The 17,042-nt window shown below is 52.4% G+C and overlaps 1 protein-coding gene and 1 long non-coding RNA gene across 11 annotated transcripts in view; one reads left to right on the top strand and one right to left on the bottom strand.

Moving 5' to 3' along the window:
* LOC102163011 (uncharacterized) overlaps positions 1 to 17,042 on the top strand; it is a 53,968-nt gene that overhangs the window by 35,094 nt on the left and 1,832 nt on the right. Inside the window, exons 22-29 of one of the 2 annotated variants that reach the window (XR_014815165.1) lie at positions 355 to 446; positions 2,068 to 2,159; positions 3,787 to 3,878; positions 5,506 to 5,597; positions 7,229 to 7,320; positions 8,942 to 9,031; positions 10,951 to 11,183; positions 11,274 to 12,024. This is a non-coding gene — a long non-coding RNA (uncharacterized LOC102163011). Of the gene's footprint in view, positions 1 to 354; positions 447 to 2,067; positions 2,160 to 3,786; positions 3,879 to 5,505; positions 5,598 to 7,228; positions 7,321 to 8,941; positions 9,032 to 9,253; positions 9,401 to 10,950; positions 11,184 to 11,273; positions 14,561 to 17,042 lie in introns of those variants that run through there. The other variant, XR_014815166.1, reaches the window with a different exon arrangement.
* AASDHPPT (aminoadipate-semialdehyde dehydrogenase-phosphopantetheinyl transferase) overlaps positions 14,366 to 17,042 on the bottom strand; it is a 108,206-nt gene continuing 105,529 nt past the window's right edge. For 5 of the 9 annotated variants that reach the window (XM_084975923.1, XM_084975922.1, XM_084975924.1 and 2 more), the window contains one exon: positions 16,122 to 16,382. In XM_084975923.1, the coding sequence (XP_084832049.1) occupies positions 16,218 to 16,382 (165 nt within the window). In that variant the 3' untranslated portion in view covers positions 16,122 to 16,217. The other 4 variants (XM_084975926.1, XM_084975927.1, XM_084975928.1 and 1 more) reach the window with 1 other exon arrangement.

Raw genomic sequence — 17,042 nt, 5'->3', positions numbered from 1 at the left:
GGAGGAAACAGAGCGAGGTCCTCGGGTACTTGTGGCCCAAAGTCCCTCAGCTCAGAGGAGGGACAAGTTCCTGCCATCACATCCATGGCTCGATTCCTGCCTGGCCGGGTGGCCCCATGGCGAGAGAGGTCAAGGCCCTGAGTGTCAAGGCCCTGAGTGTTCTTGGGCTGTTTGGAGGCACAACACGGGACTCAGAAATACCTGGCTTGAATCTTGGACACGCAGTTTCTTCGAATCAGGCCGGTGTGGAATTTAACGTCTAGAAAGCTGGGCTTTTGGTCATCAATGCAGTGTGTCAATGTGGTGGTATTCTGGGGGGCAGACTGAGCTGATCCCTGTGCCTTTTGCCTCCAGAGAGCTCCACACCTTACCTGCTCCGTCCCATTCCACCTGAGCCTCTTCCTCCTCTGCTGGGCACCTGGGCCTGGGAACGCACCTAAAGCCAGGTAAGAGCGAACAATGCCTGGGTGGTCCTGGATCTCGAACCTGGTGCCAGAGCCGAAGGTGCTGATCGACCGACAGGCAGCTCTCCCGACCTAGCCAGCCGGGGTGTCTGCTCTCAGGGGGTGGGACCGTGTCCTGGGCGGTGCGTGTCCCTGGCGACTTTGAAATGGTCACATTCCCCCCACCCATCGTGGCACTTAAGTGCCCTGCCAAGGAGAAGAGTCAGGACATCCCTGCCGGCCCGTGCCCCCAGCCAAGTGCAGACCAGGGTTCCCCTGTGGGACCCAGAGGAAGGGCAGAGGTGCTGTGAGGGCGCGTGTCCGCCAGACGGCGCCAGAGGGCCAGCAGAGCCCTGGGTCTCCCTGGCTCAGAAGGGGATTGAGCGGAGGGAACCTCGAGGAAGCGCCCGGAGACGTGTGTGTGCGTGCGTGTGCGTGCGTGTGTGTGCGTGTGCGTGCGTGTGTGTGTGTGTGGCACCTGTGACCCCGTGGCCCCGTTTGCCTCCACTCAGTGAGGGGATGTGTCGAATTCAATCCCCGTCCGGCCGGGTGGCCCCAAGATCAGGGAGATGGACAGGCTGTCCGGGGTCTGAGTGTCCTTTGCTTGTTTGGAGGCGGGTCTCTGGACCCAGAGACAGTGGGTGGGACGCGCAGTTGCTAAGTCTTCCTGGCAGGGATTTTTGGCTTCCAGCAAGCTGGGCTTCAGGTCCTGAATGCAGGGCGTCAGGGCAGTGGTGTGTTGGGGTCGGGCTGTGCTCACTGCTGGGCTCTTTCTGCCGAGAAATTCCACCACCTCCTCTTCCTTCCCTCTCTCCCTGAGGCTTTTTCCTCTGCGTGGCACGTGTTCGAAGGAACGTCCGTGACACTGGGAAAGGGGCATGATGGCCGGGTGGTCCATCATTGCAAGCTGAGTCCCGGGGATGAAGGCAGCTAATTCAAAGCCTGCTCCTGGCGTGTACCTAATGGGGTTGCTGACATCAAAAGTGGGGTGGTGTTGGGTGGAGTGGGTGCCCTGACCCACTCTGAGATGGCCACAGCACAGCCTGTAGAGCATTTCAGTGAGCGGAGAGACAGAGGAGTGAGGGTGTCACTCTGGCAAGTGCCCTGGGCCAGTGCAGACCAGGGTTCTGCTGTGGGGTGTGGAGGGAGGACTGAGAGGTGCTTGTAGAGCCCAGGCCGGTTGGAAGGTGCCAGAGCGCGAGCAGAACCCCTCCTGCAGCTCCTGGGCCGCAGTTCCAGACCGAGATCTCATGGTGGGAGACGGTTGGGTGGAGGAAACAGAGCGAGGTCCTCGGGTACTTGTGGCCCAAAGTCCCTCAGCTCAGAGGAGGGACAAGTTCCTGCCATCACATCCATGGCTCGATTCCTGCCTGGCCGGGTGGCCCCATGGCGAGAGAGGTCAAGGCCCTGAGTGTCAAGGCCCTGAGTGTCCTTGGGCTGTTTGGAGGCACAACACGGGACTCAGAAATACCTGGCTTGAATCTTGGACACGCAGTTTCTTCGAATCAGGCCGGTGTGGAATTTAACGTCTAGAAAGCTGGGCTTTTGGTCATCAATGCAGTGTGTCAATGTGGTGGTATTCTGGGGGGCAGACTGAGCTGATCCCTGTGCCTTTTGCCTCCAGAGAGCTCCACACCTTACCTGCTCCGTCCCATTCCACCTGAGCCTCTTCCTCCTCTGCTGGGCACCTGGGCCTGGGAACGCACCTAAAGCCAGGTAAGAGCGAACAATGCCTGGGTGGTCCTGGATCTCGAACCTGGTGCCAGAGCCGAAGGTGCTGATCGACCGACAGGCAGCTCTCCCGACCTAGCCAGCCGGGGTGTCTGCTCTCAGGGGGTGGGACCGTGTCCTGGGCGGTGCGTGTCCCTGGCGACTTTGAAATGGTCACATTCCCCCCACCCATCGTGGCACTTAAGTGCCCTGCCAAGGAGAAGAGTCAGGACATCCCTGCCGGCCCGTGCCCCCAGCCAAGTGCAGACCAGGGTTCCCCTGTGGGACCCAGAGGAAGGGCAGAGGTGCTGTGAGGGCGCGTGTCCGCCAGACGGCGCCAGAGGGCCAGCAGAGCCCTGGGTCTCCCTGGCTCAGAAGGGGATTGAGCGGAGGGAACCTCGAGGAAGCGCCCGGAGACGTGTGTGTGCGTGCGTGTGCGTGTGTGTGCGTGTGCGTGCGTGTGCGTGCGTGTGTGTGTGTGTGGCACCTGTGACCCCGTGGCCCCGTTTGCCTCCACTCAGTGAGGGGATGTGTCGAATTCAATCCCCGTCCGGCCGGGTGGCCCCAAGATCAGGGAGATGGACAGGCTGTCCGGGGTCTGAGTGTCCTTTGCTTGTTTGGAGGCGGGTCTCTGGACCCAGAGACAGTGGGTGGGACGCGCAGTTGCTAAGTCTTCCTGGCAGGGATTTTTGGCTTCCAGCAAGCTGGGCTTCAGGTCCTGAATGCAGGGCGTCAGGGCAGTGGTGTGTTGGGGTCGGGCTGTGCTCACTGCTGGGCTCTTTCTGCCGAGAAATTCCACCACCTCCTCTTCCTTCCCTCTCTCCCTGAGGCTTTTTCCTCTGCGTGGCACGTGTTCGAAGGAACGTCCGTGACACTGGGAAAGGGGCATGATGGCCGGGTGGTCCATCATTGCAAGCTGAGTCCCGGGGATGAAGGCAGCTAATTCAAAGCCTGCTCCTGGCGTGTACCTAATGGGGTTGCTGACATCAAAAGTGGGGTGGTGTTGGGTGGAGTGGGTGCCCTGACCCACTCTGAGATGGCCACAGCACAGCCTGTAGAGCATTTCAGTGAGCGGAGAGACAGAGGAGTGAGGGTGTCACTCTGGCAAGTGCCCTGGGCCAGTGCAGACCAGGGTTCTGCTGTGGGGTGTGGAGGGAGGACTGAGAGGTGCTTGTAGAGCCCAGGCCGGTTGGAAGGTGCCAGAGCGCGAGCAGAACCCCTCCTGCAGCTCCTGGGCCGCAGTTCCAGACCGAGATCTCATGGTGGGAGACGGTTGGGTGGAGGAAACAGAGCGAGGTCCTCGGGTACTTGTGGCCCAAAGTCCCTCAGCTCAGAGGAGGGACAAGTTCCTGCCATCACATCCATGGCTCGATTCCTGCCTGGCCGGGTGGCCCCATGGCGAGAGAGGTCAAGGCCCTGAGTGTCAAGGCCCTGAGTGTCCTTGGGCTGTTTGGAGGCACAACACGGGACTCAGAAATACCTGGCTTGAATCTTGGACACGCAGTTTCTTCGAATCAGGCCGGTGTGGAATTTAACGTCTAGAAAGCTGGGCTTTTGGTCATCAATGCAGTGTGTCAATGTGGTGGTATTCTGGGGGGCAGACTGAGCTGATCCCTGTGCCTTTTGCCTCCAGAGAGCTCCACACCTTACCTGCTCCGTCCCATTCCACCTGAGCCTCTTCCTCCTCTGCTGGGCACCTGGGCCTGGGAACGCACCTAAAGCCAGGTAAGAGCGAACAATGCCTGGGTGGTCCTGGATCTCGAACCTGGTGCCAGAGCCGAAGGTGCTGATCGACCGACAGGCAGCTCTCCCGACCTAGCCAGCCGGGGTGTCTGCTCTCAGGGGGTGGGACCGTGTCCTGGGCGGTGCGTGTCCCTGGCGACTTTGAAATGGTCACATTCCCCCCACCCATCGTGGCACTTAAGTGCCCTGCCAAGGAGAAGAGTCAGGACATCCCTGCCGGCCCGTGCCCCCAGCCAAGTGCAGACCAGGGTTCCCCTGTGGGACCCAGAGGAAGGGCAGAGGTGCTGTGAGGGCGCGTGTCCGCCAGACGGCGCCAGAGGGCCAGCAGAGCCCTGGGTCTCCCTGGCTCAGAAGGGGATTGAGCGGAGGGAACCTCGAGGAAGCGCCCGGAGACGTGTGTGTGCGTGCGTGTGCGTGTGTGTGCGTGTGCGTGCGTGTGCGTGCGTGTGTGTGTGTGTGGCACCTGTGACCCCGTGGCCCCGTTTGCCTCCACTCAGTGAGGGGATGTGTCGAATTCAATCCCCGTCCGGCCGGGTGGCCCCAAGATCAGGGAGATGGACAGGCTGTCCGGGGTCTGAGTGTCCTTTGCTTGTTTGGAGGCGGGTCTCTGGACCCAGAGACAATGGGTGGGACGCGCAGTTGCTAAGTCTTCCTGGCAGGGATTTTTGGCTTCCAGCAAGCTGGGCTTCAGGTCCTGAATGCAGGGCGTCAGTGCAGTGGTGTGTTGGGGTCGGGATGTGCTCACTGCTGGGCTCTTTCTGCCGAGAAATTCCACCACCTCCTCTTCCTTCCCTCTCTCCCTGAGGCTTTTTCCTCTGCATGGCACGTGTTCAAAGGAACGTCCGTGACACTGGGGAAGGGGCATGATGGCCGGGTGGTCCATCATTGCAAGCTGAGTCCCGGGGATGAAGGCAGCTAATTCAAAGCCTGCTCCTGGCGTGTACCTAATGGGGTTGCTGACATCAAAAGTGGGGTGGTGTTGGGTGGAGTGGGTGCCCTGACCCACTCTGAGATGGCCACAGCACAGCCTGTAGAGCATTTCAGTGAGCGGAGAGACAGAGGAGTGAGGGTGTCACTCTGGCAAGTGCCCTGGGCCAGTGCAGACCAGGGTTCTGCTGTGGGGTGTGGAGGGAGGACTGAGAGGTGCTTGTAGAGCCCAGGCCAGTTGGAAGGTGCCAGAGCGCGAGCAGAACCCCTCCTGCAGCTCCTGGGCCGCAGTTCCAGACCGAGATCTCATGGTGGGAGACGGTTGGGTGGAGGAAACAGAGCGAGGTCTTCGGGTACTTGTGGCCCAAAGTCCCTCAGCTCAGAGGAGGGACAAGTTCCTGCCATCACATCCATGGCTCGACTCCTGCCTGGCCGGGTGGCCCCATGGCGAGAGAGGTCAAGGCCCTGAGTGTCAAGGCCCTGAGTGTCCTTGGGCTGTTTGGAGGCACAACACGGGACTCAGAAATACCTGGCTTGAATCTTGGACACGCAGTTTCTTCGAATCAGGCCGGTGTGGAATTTAACGTCTAGAAAGCTGGGCTTTTGGTCATCAATGCAGTGTGTCAATGTGGTGGTATTCTGGGGGGCAGACTGAGCTGATCCCTGTGCCTTTTGCCTCCAGAGAGCTCCACACCTTACCTGCTCCGTCCCATTCCACCTGAGCCTCTTCCTCCTCTGCTGGGCACCTGGGCCTGGGAACGCACCTAAAGCCAGGTAAGAGCGAACAATGCCTGGGTGGTCCTGGATCTCGAACCTGGTGCCAGAGCCGAAGGTGCTGATCGACCGACAGGCAGCTCTCCCGACCTAGCCAGCCGGGGTGTCTGCTCTCAGGGGGTGGGACCGTGTCCTGGGCGGTGCGTGTCCCTGGCGACTTTGAAATGGTCACATTCCCCCCACCCATCGTGGCACTTAAGTGCCCTGCCAAGGAGAAGAGTCAGGACATCCCTGCCGGCCCGTGCCCCCAGCCAAGTGCAGACCAGGGTTCCCCTGTGGGACCCAGAGGAAGGGCAGAGGTGCTGTGAGGGCGCGTGTCCGCCAGACGGCGCCAGAGGGCCAGCAGAGCCCTGGGTCTCCCTGGCTCAGAAGGGGATTGAGCGGAGGGAACCTCGAGGAAGCGCCCGGAGACGTGTGTGTGCGTGCGTGTGCGTGCGTGTGTGTGCGTGTGCGTGTGTGTGCGTGCGTGTGTGTGTGTGTGGCACCTGTGACCCCGTGGCCCCGTTTGCCTCCACTCAGTGAGGGGATGTGTCGAATTCAATCCCCGTCCGGCCGGGTGGCCCCAAGATCAGGGAGATGGACAGGCTGTCCGGGGTCTGAGTGTCCTTTGCTTGTTTGGAGGCGGGTCTCTGGACCCAGAGACAGTGGGTGGGACGCGCAGTTGCTAAGTCTTCCTGGCAGGGATTTTTGGCTTCCAGCAAGCTGGGCTTCAGGTCCTGAATGCAGGGCGTCAGGGCAGTGGTGTGTTGGGGTCGGGCTGTGCTCACTGCTGGGCTCTTTCTGCCGAGAAATTCCACCACCTCCTCTTCCTTCCCTCTCTCCCTGAGGCTTTTTCCTCTGCGTGGCACGTGTTCGAAGGAACGTCCGTGACACTGGGAAAGGGGCATGATGGCCGGGTGGTCCATCATTGCAAGCTGAGTCCCGGGGATGAAGGCAGCTAATTCAAAGCCTGCTCCTGGCGTGTACCTAATGGGGTTGCTGACATCAAAAGTGGGGTGGTGTTGGGTGGAGTGGGTGCCCTGACCCACTCTGAGATGGCCACAACACAGCCTGTAGAGCATTTCAGTGAGCGGAGAGACAGAGGAGTGAGGGTGTCACTCTGGCAAGTGCCCTGGGCCAGTGCAGACCAGGGTTCTGCTGTGGGGTGTGGAGGGAGGACTGAGAGGTGCTTGTAGAGCCCAGGCCGGTTGGAAGGTGCCAGAGCGCGAGCAGAACCCCTCCTGCAGCTCCTGGGCCGCAGTTCCAGACCGAGATCTCATGGTGGGAGACGGTTGGGTGGAGGAAACAGAGCGAGGTCCTCGGGTACTTGTGGCCCAAAGTCCCTCAGCTCAGAGGAGGGACAAGTTCCTGCCATCACATCCATGGCTCGATTCCTGCCTGGCCGGGTGGCCCCATGGCGAGAGAGGTCAAGGCCCTGAGTGTCAAGGCCCTGAGTGTCCTTGGGCTGTTTGGAGGCACAACACGGGACTCAGAAATACCTGGCTTGAATCTTGGACACGCAGTTTCTTCGAATCAGGCCGGTGTGGAATTTAACGTCTAGAAAGCTGGGCTTTTGGTCATCAATGCAGTGTGTCAATGTGGTGGTATTCTGGGGGGCAGACTGAGCTGATCCCTGTGCCTTTTGCCTCCAGAGAGCTCCACACCTTACCTGCTCCGTCCCATTCCACCTGAGCCTCTTCCTCCTCTGCTGGGCACCTGGGCCTGGGAACGCACCTAAAGCCAGGTAAGAGCGAACAATGCCTGGGTGGTCCTAGATCTCGAACCTGGTGCCAGAGCCGAAGGTGCTGATCGACCGACAGGCAGCTCTCCCGACCTAGCCAGCCGGGGTGTCTGCTCTCAGGGGGTGGGACCGTGTCCTGGGCGGTGCGTGTCCCTGGCGACTTTGAAATGGTCACATTCCCCCCACCCATCGTGGCACTTAAGTGCCCTGCCAAGGAGAAGAGTCAGGACATCCCTGCCGGCCCGTGCCCCCAGCCAAGTGCAGACCAGGGTTCCCCTGTGGGACCCAGAGGAAGGGCAGAGGTGCTGTGAGGGCGCGTGTCCGCCAGACGGCGCCAGAGGGCCAGCAGAGCCCTGGGTCTCCCTGGCTCAGAAGGGGATTGAGCGGAGGGAACCTCGAGGAAGCGCCCGGAGACGTGTGTGTGCGTGCGTGTGCGTGCGTGTGTGTGCGTGTGCGTGCGTGTGCGTGCGTGTGGCACCTGTGACCCCGTGGCCCCGTTTGCCTCCACTCAGTGAGGGGATGTGTCGAATTCAATCCCCGTCCGGCCGGGTGGCCCCAAGATCAGGGAGATGGACAGGCTGTCCGGGGTCTGAGTGTCCTTTGCTTGTTTGGAGGCGGGTCTCTGGACCCAGAGACAGTGGGTGGGACGCGCAGTTGCTAAGTCTTCCTGGCAGGGATTTTTGGCTTCCAGCAAGCTGGGCTTCAGGTCCTGAATGCAGGGCGTCAGGGCAGTGGTGTGTTGGGGTCGGGCTGTGCTCACTGCTGGGCTCTTTCTGCCGAGAAATTCCACCACCTCCTCTTCCTTCCCTCTCTCCCTGAGGCTTTTTCCTCTGCGTGGCACGTGTTCGAAGGAACGTCCGTGACACTGGGAAAGGGGCATGATGGCCGGGTGGTCCATCATTGCAAGCTGAGTCCCGGGGATGAAGGCAGCTAATTCAAAGCCTGCTCCTGGCGTGTACCTAATGGGGTTGCTGACATCAAAAGTGGGGTGGTGTTGGGTGGAGTGGGTGCCCTGACCCACTCTGAGATGGCCACAGCACAGCCTGTAGAGCATTTCAGTGAGCGGAGAGACAGAGGAGTGAGGGTGTCACTCTGGCAAGTGCCCTGGGCCAGTGCAGACCAGGGTTCTGCTGTGGGGTGTGGAGGGAGGACTGAGAGGTGCTTGTAGAGCCCAGGCCGGTTGGAAGGTGCCAGAGCGCGAGCAGAACCCCTCCTGCAGCTCCTGGGCCGCAGTTCCAGACCGAGATCTCATGGTGGGAGACGGTTGGGTGGAGGAAACAGAGCGAGGTCCTCGGGTACTTGTGGCCCAAAGTCCCTCAGCTCAGAGGAGGGACAAGTTCCTGCCATCACATCCATGGCTCGATTCCTGCCTGGCCGGGTGGCCCCATGGCGAGAGAGGTCAAGGCCCTGAGTGGCAAGGCCCTGAGTGTCCTTGGGCTGTTTGGAGGCACAACACGGGACTCAGAAATACCTGGCTTGAATCTTGGACACGCAGTTTCTTCGAATCAGGCCGGTGTGGAATTTAACGTCTAGAAAGCTGGGCTTTTGGTCATCAATGCAGTGTGTCAATGTGGTGGTATTCTGGGGGGCAGACTGAGCTGATCCCTGTGCCTTTTGCCTCCAGAGAGCTCCACACCTTACCTGCTCCGTCCCATTCCACCTGAGCCTCTTCCTCCTCTGGTAGACACTTGCGCCAAGGATCCTACGTGTAAAGGTGAAGAACTCCTGTGAAGTCCTGGATCTCATTCGAGTTTCCAGGGCCAAACGGATATATCCTCAGTCCCTCCTGTGTGCCCTCTGTCTGCTTTTACTCTTTCCATGCTCGGTCGCCAGTTCAACTTTTCTTGGGCCAAAGAGTGTACAACCTTGTTTCTAGAACACTGCATTCCCAGTATTCTAGCCAACTATTTTTGGATTTGAATTTCTGTCTCTGCAGAATCTAAAGGGAGTGAGGATGCTGACAGCCTGTCGAAGTGCCTGGACTTCTGGCTACCCTAGCTATCTAAATGAGACCCACTGATGTGAAGGCAGAACCATGCAATGCCGTTTCTATTAGATGAGGTCACTTCGACTGGAGAATCAGGTGTGACCTGTAACATACCCCTGCTTGCTAGGCACATCCTGGCGGGATTTAATAGCCTCATCTTGAACCCCATCTCTGAGCTGGGATATGCCAATAGCAAGTTGCTCTGCTCTGTCACTGATCTCTGGTGGCCATGCTCTCCAGTAACAACTCAGAGCCCTTCCTCCTGCCTCCTGACCAAACCCACCGATGGACTGCCCTGGCTTTGTGTGACGGCCAGCTCTGATTTCGACCCTACTCTCACCCTGAGAACTGCCATGTGCCACCTTAAAAAGGGCAGTATTTCCCTCTCATAGTCTCCTAGGACACTCTCCCTCATCCCTCCCTCTGCAACACAACTCTAGTCCATCAGTAGATCCCATTCTCACTCCCTTTAGATTCTGCAGAGACAGAAATTCAAACCCAGAATTAGTTGGCTTGAATACTGTGCATGCAGTCTTCTAGGAACAGGGTTGCACATTCTTTGGCCCCGGAAAGCTGGGCTGGTGGCCGTGAATTGAAAGTGTAAAAGCAGACAGAGGTCACTCAGTGGGGAGGCTGCATGTATCCCTTTGGCTCTGGTACCCCGCTTGAGATTGGGGGTGACTGACAGGAAGCACTGGCTTAGGTAGAAAAATTAAAAGGAACTGACACCACACTCGAACAAACCTGCATGCCCAACACTCAAAGGAAATGCTTTTGGATTCAGGGTTGTACCACTGGAGACTCCAAAGGCATTCAGACCCCAAACAGCCTGTCAAATCGCCTGGTCTTTGGGCTTTTCCACCAGTATGGAAGTGACCCCTAGTCATGAAGGAAGAACTATGTACCCACTATCAGGAGAGGCATTATGGGAGTTCCTGTCGTGGCGCAGTGGTTAACGAATCCGACTAGGAACCATGAGGTTGCGGGTTCGATCCCTGCCCTTACTCAGTGGATTAATGATCCGGCGTTGCCGTGAGCTGTGGTGCAGGTGGCAGATGCGGCTCGGATCCTGAGTTGCTGTGGCTCTGGTGTAGGCTGGCAGCCACAGCTCCAATTAGACCACTAGCCTGGGAACCTCCATATGCTGCGGGAGCGGCCCAAGAAATGGCAAAAAGAGAAAAAAAAAAAAAAAAAAAAAAAAAAAAAAAAAAGGAGAGGCATTTTGGACCTGAAAGTCAGAAGCAACCTGTAACTCACTTTTCCTTGCTGGACACACCACCGGGGCTTCCGTCCGCACCATCTCCAAGCCTAGAAGTGCCAACGCCAAGCAGCAAGGGGGCTCCTTGTCCTCTATTGGCTGTTAGCTCCAGCAACAATTCAGACCCCATCTTTTGGTCTCCGGATCCCACCTCATTCTGTCTGGATGGCTCTTGAGCACCTGTAGCCTGATTCGGTCCTCCTCCACCTCAGAAAAATTTTAACAGCCTGATGGCGAGTGGTATTTCTCTCAAAGCCTCCCATATCCCTCACTGCTCCCTATCTGTCAGCACTCCTTTAAGTCAATCAGCAGAACACAGTCTGACTCAGGTGACTGGCTTTATTTATTTATTTATATTATTATTTTTTGGTCTTTTTGCCTTTTCTAGGGCTGCTCCTGTGGCACATAGAGGTTCCCAGGCTAGGGGTCGAATCGGAGCTGTAGCTGCCAGCCTACGCCAGAGCCACAGCAACGTGGGAGCTGAGCCGCGTGTGCAACCTACACCACAGTTCATGGCAAGGCTGGATCCTTAACCCACTGAGCAAGGCCAGGGGTTGAACCTGCAACCTCATGGTTCCTAGTCGGATTTGTTAACCACTGCGCCAGAACGGGAACTCCAAGGTGAGCTGCTTTAAGTTCTTCCAAATCCTCCCATCAACCCCTGACCTGGCCTCCCTGGCTTCCCCTTATTTTATGTGATCTGGCTTTTAGGTTGAGATTTTCTCTCAGAGGTATACAAAAGGAGCGAGTGCCTCAGATGGAAGAAAAATAAGAAAGTTGTCAGATTCTTCAAAAGACAGGTCTCTGGGATGGGCATGCCTGCCCAGCAAAGGACCTTTGCTTTTATACTCTCCATTCACCAGCCCAGCTCTCTACAGGCCAAACTCCGTGCAAGCCTGAGTCTGGGAAACCGCATCCCCGATACTCAAGCCAAAGGCTTGCTCGTGGATTCAGAGATTCAATTCTGAGAAACCAAGACCATCATACTCCTGACGGCCTGTCCAATGGTGTGAACTTGGAGCTACCTGAGCTGACAGAAGTTGAGCCAGAGGTGTGAAGGCAGAACCATACCCCTTTTACCTGGTGAGCCAGTTTGGACTGGAGAGTCAGAGGCAGCTGGAACCTCCCCATCCCCACCAGACACTTCCTGGGGTATCCACCACCCCCATCTCAAACCCCATCTTGGCGCCTAGAAGCGCTAACCAAACTGAGGAAGCTGCTGGGCTTGGCTAGAGCTTCGGCGCCCTCTGGTGGCTATTCTCTCTAATAACAACTCAGAGCCCTTCCTCCTGCTTGCTAAAGAAGCCCTTGGGCTGCTGCCCTGGAGAGCTGATTTAATTCCTTTCCAAGAACAATCAAGCGCCTAACAGGGGTATTTCTCTCTCAAGTTGATCGTGGCACTCACTCCTGCATATCCTTCACCACTCCTCCTTAGTCAATGGTCCAAACCCTCTCCATACAGGTAAGTGGCTTTAATCAGCCTCTCCTCTTGTTTGACTTGGCTTCAGGTAAGGTTCCCCTGCTCAGAGGTGGACAGAAGAAGGAACTTTTTAGAGGACTGTCAAGAGACGGGTGTCTGGGATGTATGTAGCCTGCCCACCGAGTGACCTCTGTCTGCTTTTAAGACTCTCCATTCATGGCCACCAGCCCAGCTTTTCTGGGGCCAAAGAGTGTGCAACCCTGACCCTAGAACACTGCGTGCCCAGTATTCAAGCCACCTTTTGGGTTGAGCCCACTTGCAAAATCCTAGAGCACACAGAGCATTCGGCAGTAGAGCCTGTCAATAACCCTATTTATATGTGAGAGGGCTAGGTGGAAAAAAGGCAAGGGTTGCTTTCTGGTGGAAACCACCATTGGACCTGGAGTGCTTTCGGTGACTGCCATACACTGCAAGTAGGAAGCTAGAAGCCTCTTGTTTGTGAAATTTGTAAGGTTGTCGACATGGGGGTAGCAGCCTAGGTAGATATGCCCTGCATTTCCACTGGAGGGATGAGAGTGCCTTTTCATATGAAATCAGCTTTTTCCAGAATGGAGTTTTGACTCTGCTGCAAGCTAGTTGAGCCCACCGAAAGAACTTGTGCACACAGAGCTTCTGTCAGCTGAGCTGGGTCAGTAGCCCTAGTTATGTGTGAGGCCTAGATGGAAAATAGGCAAGGGTTGCTTTCTGGTGGAAACCACCATTGGGCCTGGAGTGTTTTGAGTGAGTGGCATACTCTTTGCAAGCTGGAAGCTAGAAGCCTCTTATGTGTGACATTTGTAAGACTGCTGACCTGAGGGTAGCAACCTAGGTAGCTCTGTTCTGTATTTCCACTGTAGTGAACAAAGTGCCTCTGCATACTAAAGCAATCTTTTCCAGTGTGGAGGACACGTTTTCAGTGTGTTGCGAGCTAGCTGAACTCACTGAAAACACCTTGTGCACACAGAGCATCTGGCAGCTGAGCCCGTCAGTAACCTTACTTGTATGTGAGAGGTCTGGGGGTGGGAGGAAGGCAAGGGCTGCTTTCCAGTGGAAAACACCATTAGGCCTGCTGTGCTTCCAGTGACTGGCGTAGTTTGCAAGTAAGAAGCTAGAAGCCTCTTGTTTGTGACATTTTTAAAATTGCAGACATGAAGGTAGCAGCCTAGGTAGTTGTGCCCTGCTTTTGCACTGTAGTGAGAGTGACTTATCATACCGAATCAGACTCTTCCAGCATGGAGGACATGTTTTGAGTGTGTTTCCAGCTGGTTGAACCCACTGAATAACTGAGGGCACACAGAAGCTATAACTAGGCAGTATGGTGTAATGCAAAGAATGGTCCTGGACTCAGAAAAACATGGACTTGAAGCAGTATGGTGGTCCAGCCCAGGTCAAAACTGGCAGCACCAAATATAAAGGCTTTGGTGGTAGAAGGGAATGGAATAATCTGTAAGAAGTGGCCGGATCTCCTATACCCTCTGCATTAGGAGACTTCCTGTTCCTTACATACAATCTCAGGAAGTATATCTATGGACCCTCCGTTCTTAGGAAGTTATGATATAAATATGAATATAATCCATTACAAACAAAGGAATATGTCTCAGACAGACAGGAGATATAGGAAAGGGAAATAAGGGAATCTAACAGAGGGGAGGGAGAAACAATTCCTAGGGTGATGGTGAAAAGAGATTTCAGGAGGACAGTTAGCTGTGCTCCAGCCACAGAAAGCAAAAAGTTCAGACTGGACAAAAAAGATTACTATTTCAGGAATGATGTCTTCAACATGGATGAAACAGATAAAAAACAACTGGTATGTCTGAATACAGTTTTGGGTTTAATTAGCAGTACGTATATAGAAACCCATGCAAAGTTAATTATTAACTCGAGGAAAAAAAATGCTGTAGAAGGTAAGAATAACACATCACTTAGCTGTACTATGTTACATAATCTCAACAATGTAAACATTTTTAATCACAGTCAACAATGTAAGCAGTGAATTACATATGTTGGGAAAAGGGGAAAGGAAATGTAATACCTGGGAAGCAGAAGAGTAAAGCTTTATATTAGGAATCAAAGAAATGCCTCGATTTGAAAAAAACAGTAAAACAATACAAGCATGTCCTTTGGAGATACGGTAATAAATAACCAAAAAAGTCAGTGAAAGAGTCTGCTCTGTGGACAGGAGATGGGAGGAGGTCAAAGGAATGGTATTTTTCACTCAGAAAAAAATTTTTTATAGCTCTGGTTAACTCTAACGTATGTGTACAGTTTAACTGAACTTTAAGTGATAACAGGACCCCCATCCCCTCCCCGTGCCAAATCTAGCAGAGCACTTAACTCATAAAAATTCAATAATGTTAATCATTTTATTATTATGATGACAAGACAGACAACAGGTTTTCATATCACCATTACATTCATGCTGGGGATAACAATGTCTCCTCTACTAAAATGCTACCTGATTTTTTAAAAACATGTTATTTACTATGCTTGGAATATCTGGGCATGCTCAACAAAATAAAAAATTATAGAACACTCCCAATTTTTTTTTTTACCTTAAAGTATCTAATTTTATACAATTTACACACAACTTTCAACTTCAGTAATAGAAACAATGAAATTATTTCACTTCTTGACATTTAACAAGACTTTTGAACTTCCCAAGACATGCGCTACAACCACACAATAGAGTGTCATCAATATGATGGTCTTGGCATCTTATATATTATGCTCCCACTTTAAATTAAGTCCTATTTTCTAAAATAAAAACAGGCAAAGGTAATGAACAGGCAGTTCATGAAAAAGGAATACAAACAGCCAATAACAACACTGATATATCCTCATTTGTAATGAAAGAAACACAAATTTAAAAAATAAGGTACCATTTTTCACCTATATTGGCAAAGATTAAAAAAAAAAAATTATAGATGACCAGAAAGCAGGTAGGTGAGGGTGAGAGTGGTCACACAACACTAACTAGAAGTGTAAATTATACAACTTTTTAGAGAACAATTTGGTAATACTTATCAAGGCTCTATTAATCCCTTTGAACCAATCATTCCCACTTCTAGAAATCTGCTTTCTTAAAGATATAATTAAGCATGGACCTCAAAATGTGGTCACCAGGATATTCAATGTACCACTGCCCAGAGTAAAAACTGCAGACATTCAAAGTGTCTAACACAGAGGAAAGAATGAATGCATCATGTTACACCTTCCTTGTGGCAGGCAGTGGGTTTCCCTTTGATGCCGCTCCCCTGACCCTGCTTAGCTTCTTCCCTATCAATAAGTCTACTTACCACAGGCCGCAAGTATCAGAGTTCAGCTTTCTCAGTTACCTGAGTCAACAGAAACTTCAGGGAAATTTTTTGAAGGTTCTTAAGAGGAAAAAGTCTTCCTCACTCATAAAACAACTGTTCCTGCCTTTTAGATGCTATTTCTATGAAGATATGAAGGTGAAAGTTATAGCAGTGGCTCTTAAGACCATGATGGAGATGAGCCTAATAAGGCAAAACCAATAAACTGAGGCAGAGGCCAAAAAAAAGTGTCCTTAATGACACCTCTGAATTGTATGTTAGGTGAGACAATAAATGCCCTTGATTACTTAAGTCAGTTATATCTGAACATTGTTACCGTTGGTCAAAAGCTTCCTGATAGTAGATGTACAACACAATACTTCAGAACCACTAAGTTATGCTACAGAGGAGTATTTATGAACAGCAGATGTACAGTTAAGAGAAAAGAATTTAAAAACACTATGTTCCCATTTAAAAAAAAAAAAAAAGCAAGTATATTAAAATTGATTCATTTGTTAAGAAAAAGGTCCAGGAAGATACTCTAGGTTTTAGCAATAGTTACCTCTGAAATAGTTCTCTCTGGAGAGATGGAAACTCGCGTGTTTCCTTTTTGTATACTTGCATTTTCTATTTTTTTCTACGATGAACATACATCACCTTAGGATTCTGCCACTGATTTCTATTTCTTCAGTCAACCCAATGTGATTTTGGGGAGGAAGAAGAGGTACACATGTATTCTAAGTGAGCTCTCTTGAACTAGAAGTCCGCCTTTTTAATAGGAAAAGTTGTTTCTTCTTTTTTAAACTGTTTTGTGAAATAAAATTTGATACTATCAGGTATTTATTTTTTAGTGAATACAGAAGATTACAGTTTTCATTTCCCTTTGTTACTTAGAAAATTGTATCATGACTTTGTACCATTTCGTATTGGAATTTCTTCTGTGAAACAAAAACAGTCCCAAAATGAAGGATCTTCAGGGGTCATAGGAACAGCAGATGATATTAAATCATTGAAAGTGAGAATAGTAAACTGCCTCTGGGTTGGTTTAGAATCATCTTGAGATGTAACCTAAAAGGGGAAAAAAATTACATTACCTAAATGTTAACTGCATATTAATCTTATGGTCAATTTCATAATTAGGAAAACAAGAAACTAGTAATTACATTTCAATAATATTAAGTTACACACTATATATAGTGACATTAAATGACAACACTGTAAGATTTCTAAATAACTTTCTTCACTCCTTATGTGTTGCCAAAGTAACAAATCAAGAAAAATATGAAATGACCTGATTCTCAAACCTTTTGTAGATAATAACCAGTGGTTATTTATTTAAAATGTGGATTTACTAAGTCACACTTCCATCAATTCTGACTCAGTAGATGAGTAAAAAAGGATCCCCAAATATATACTTTAACAAGCAGGTGGGTTATTCTGATAGAGAGGACCATCAGGCCAACTTTTGAGAAATACTCTAGAGGGCGCATCTGTAAAAATTCCCATAACCACAGAGATACAACACTTCATTAGGAAATGATTCCTTCAACACTAAGTTTAAACTCTAACTTAGAAGTTCCTGTTGTGGCACAGCAGAAATGAATCTAACTAGGATCCCTGAGGATGTGGGTTTGATCCCTGGCCTCGCTCAGTAGGCTGGGGATCTAGCATTGCTGTGAGCTGCGGTTGTGGCCAGCAGCTGCAGTTCCGATTTGACCCTTAGCCTAG

The sequence above is a fragment of the Sus scrofa genome, chromosome 9 (assembly GCF_054392235.1).
Source record: "Sus scrofa isolate SSC_HxYL_T2T_F1_AM1 chromosome 9, Sscrofa_HxYL_maternal_Yorkshire_Landrace_v2.0, whole genome shotgun sequence".
NCBI lineage: Eukaryota > Metazoa > Chordata > Mammalia > Artiodactyla > Suidae > Sus > Sus scrofa.
This window is presented reverse-complemented; position numbering and strand designations above follow the sequence as displayed.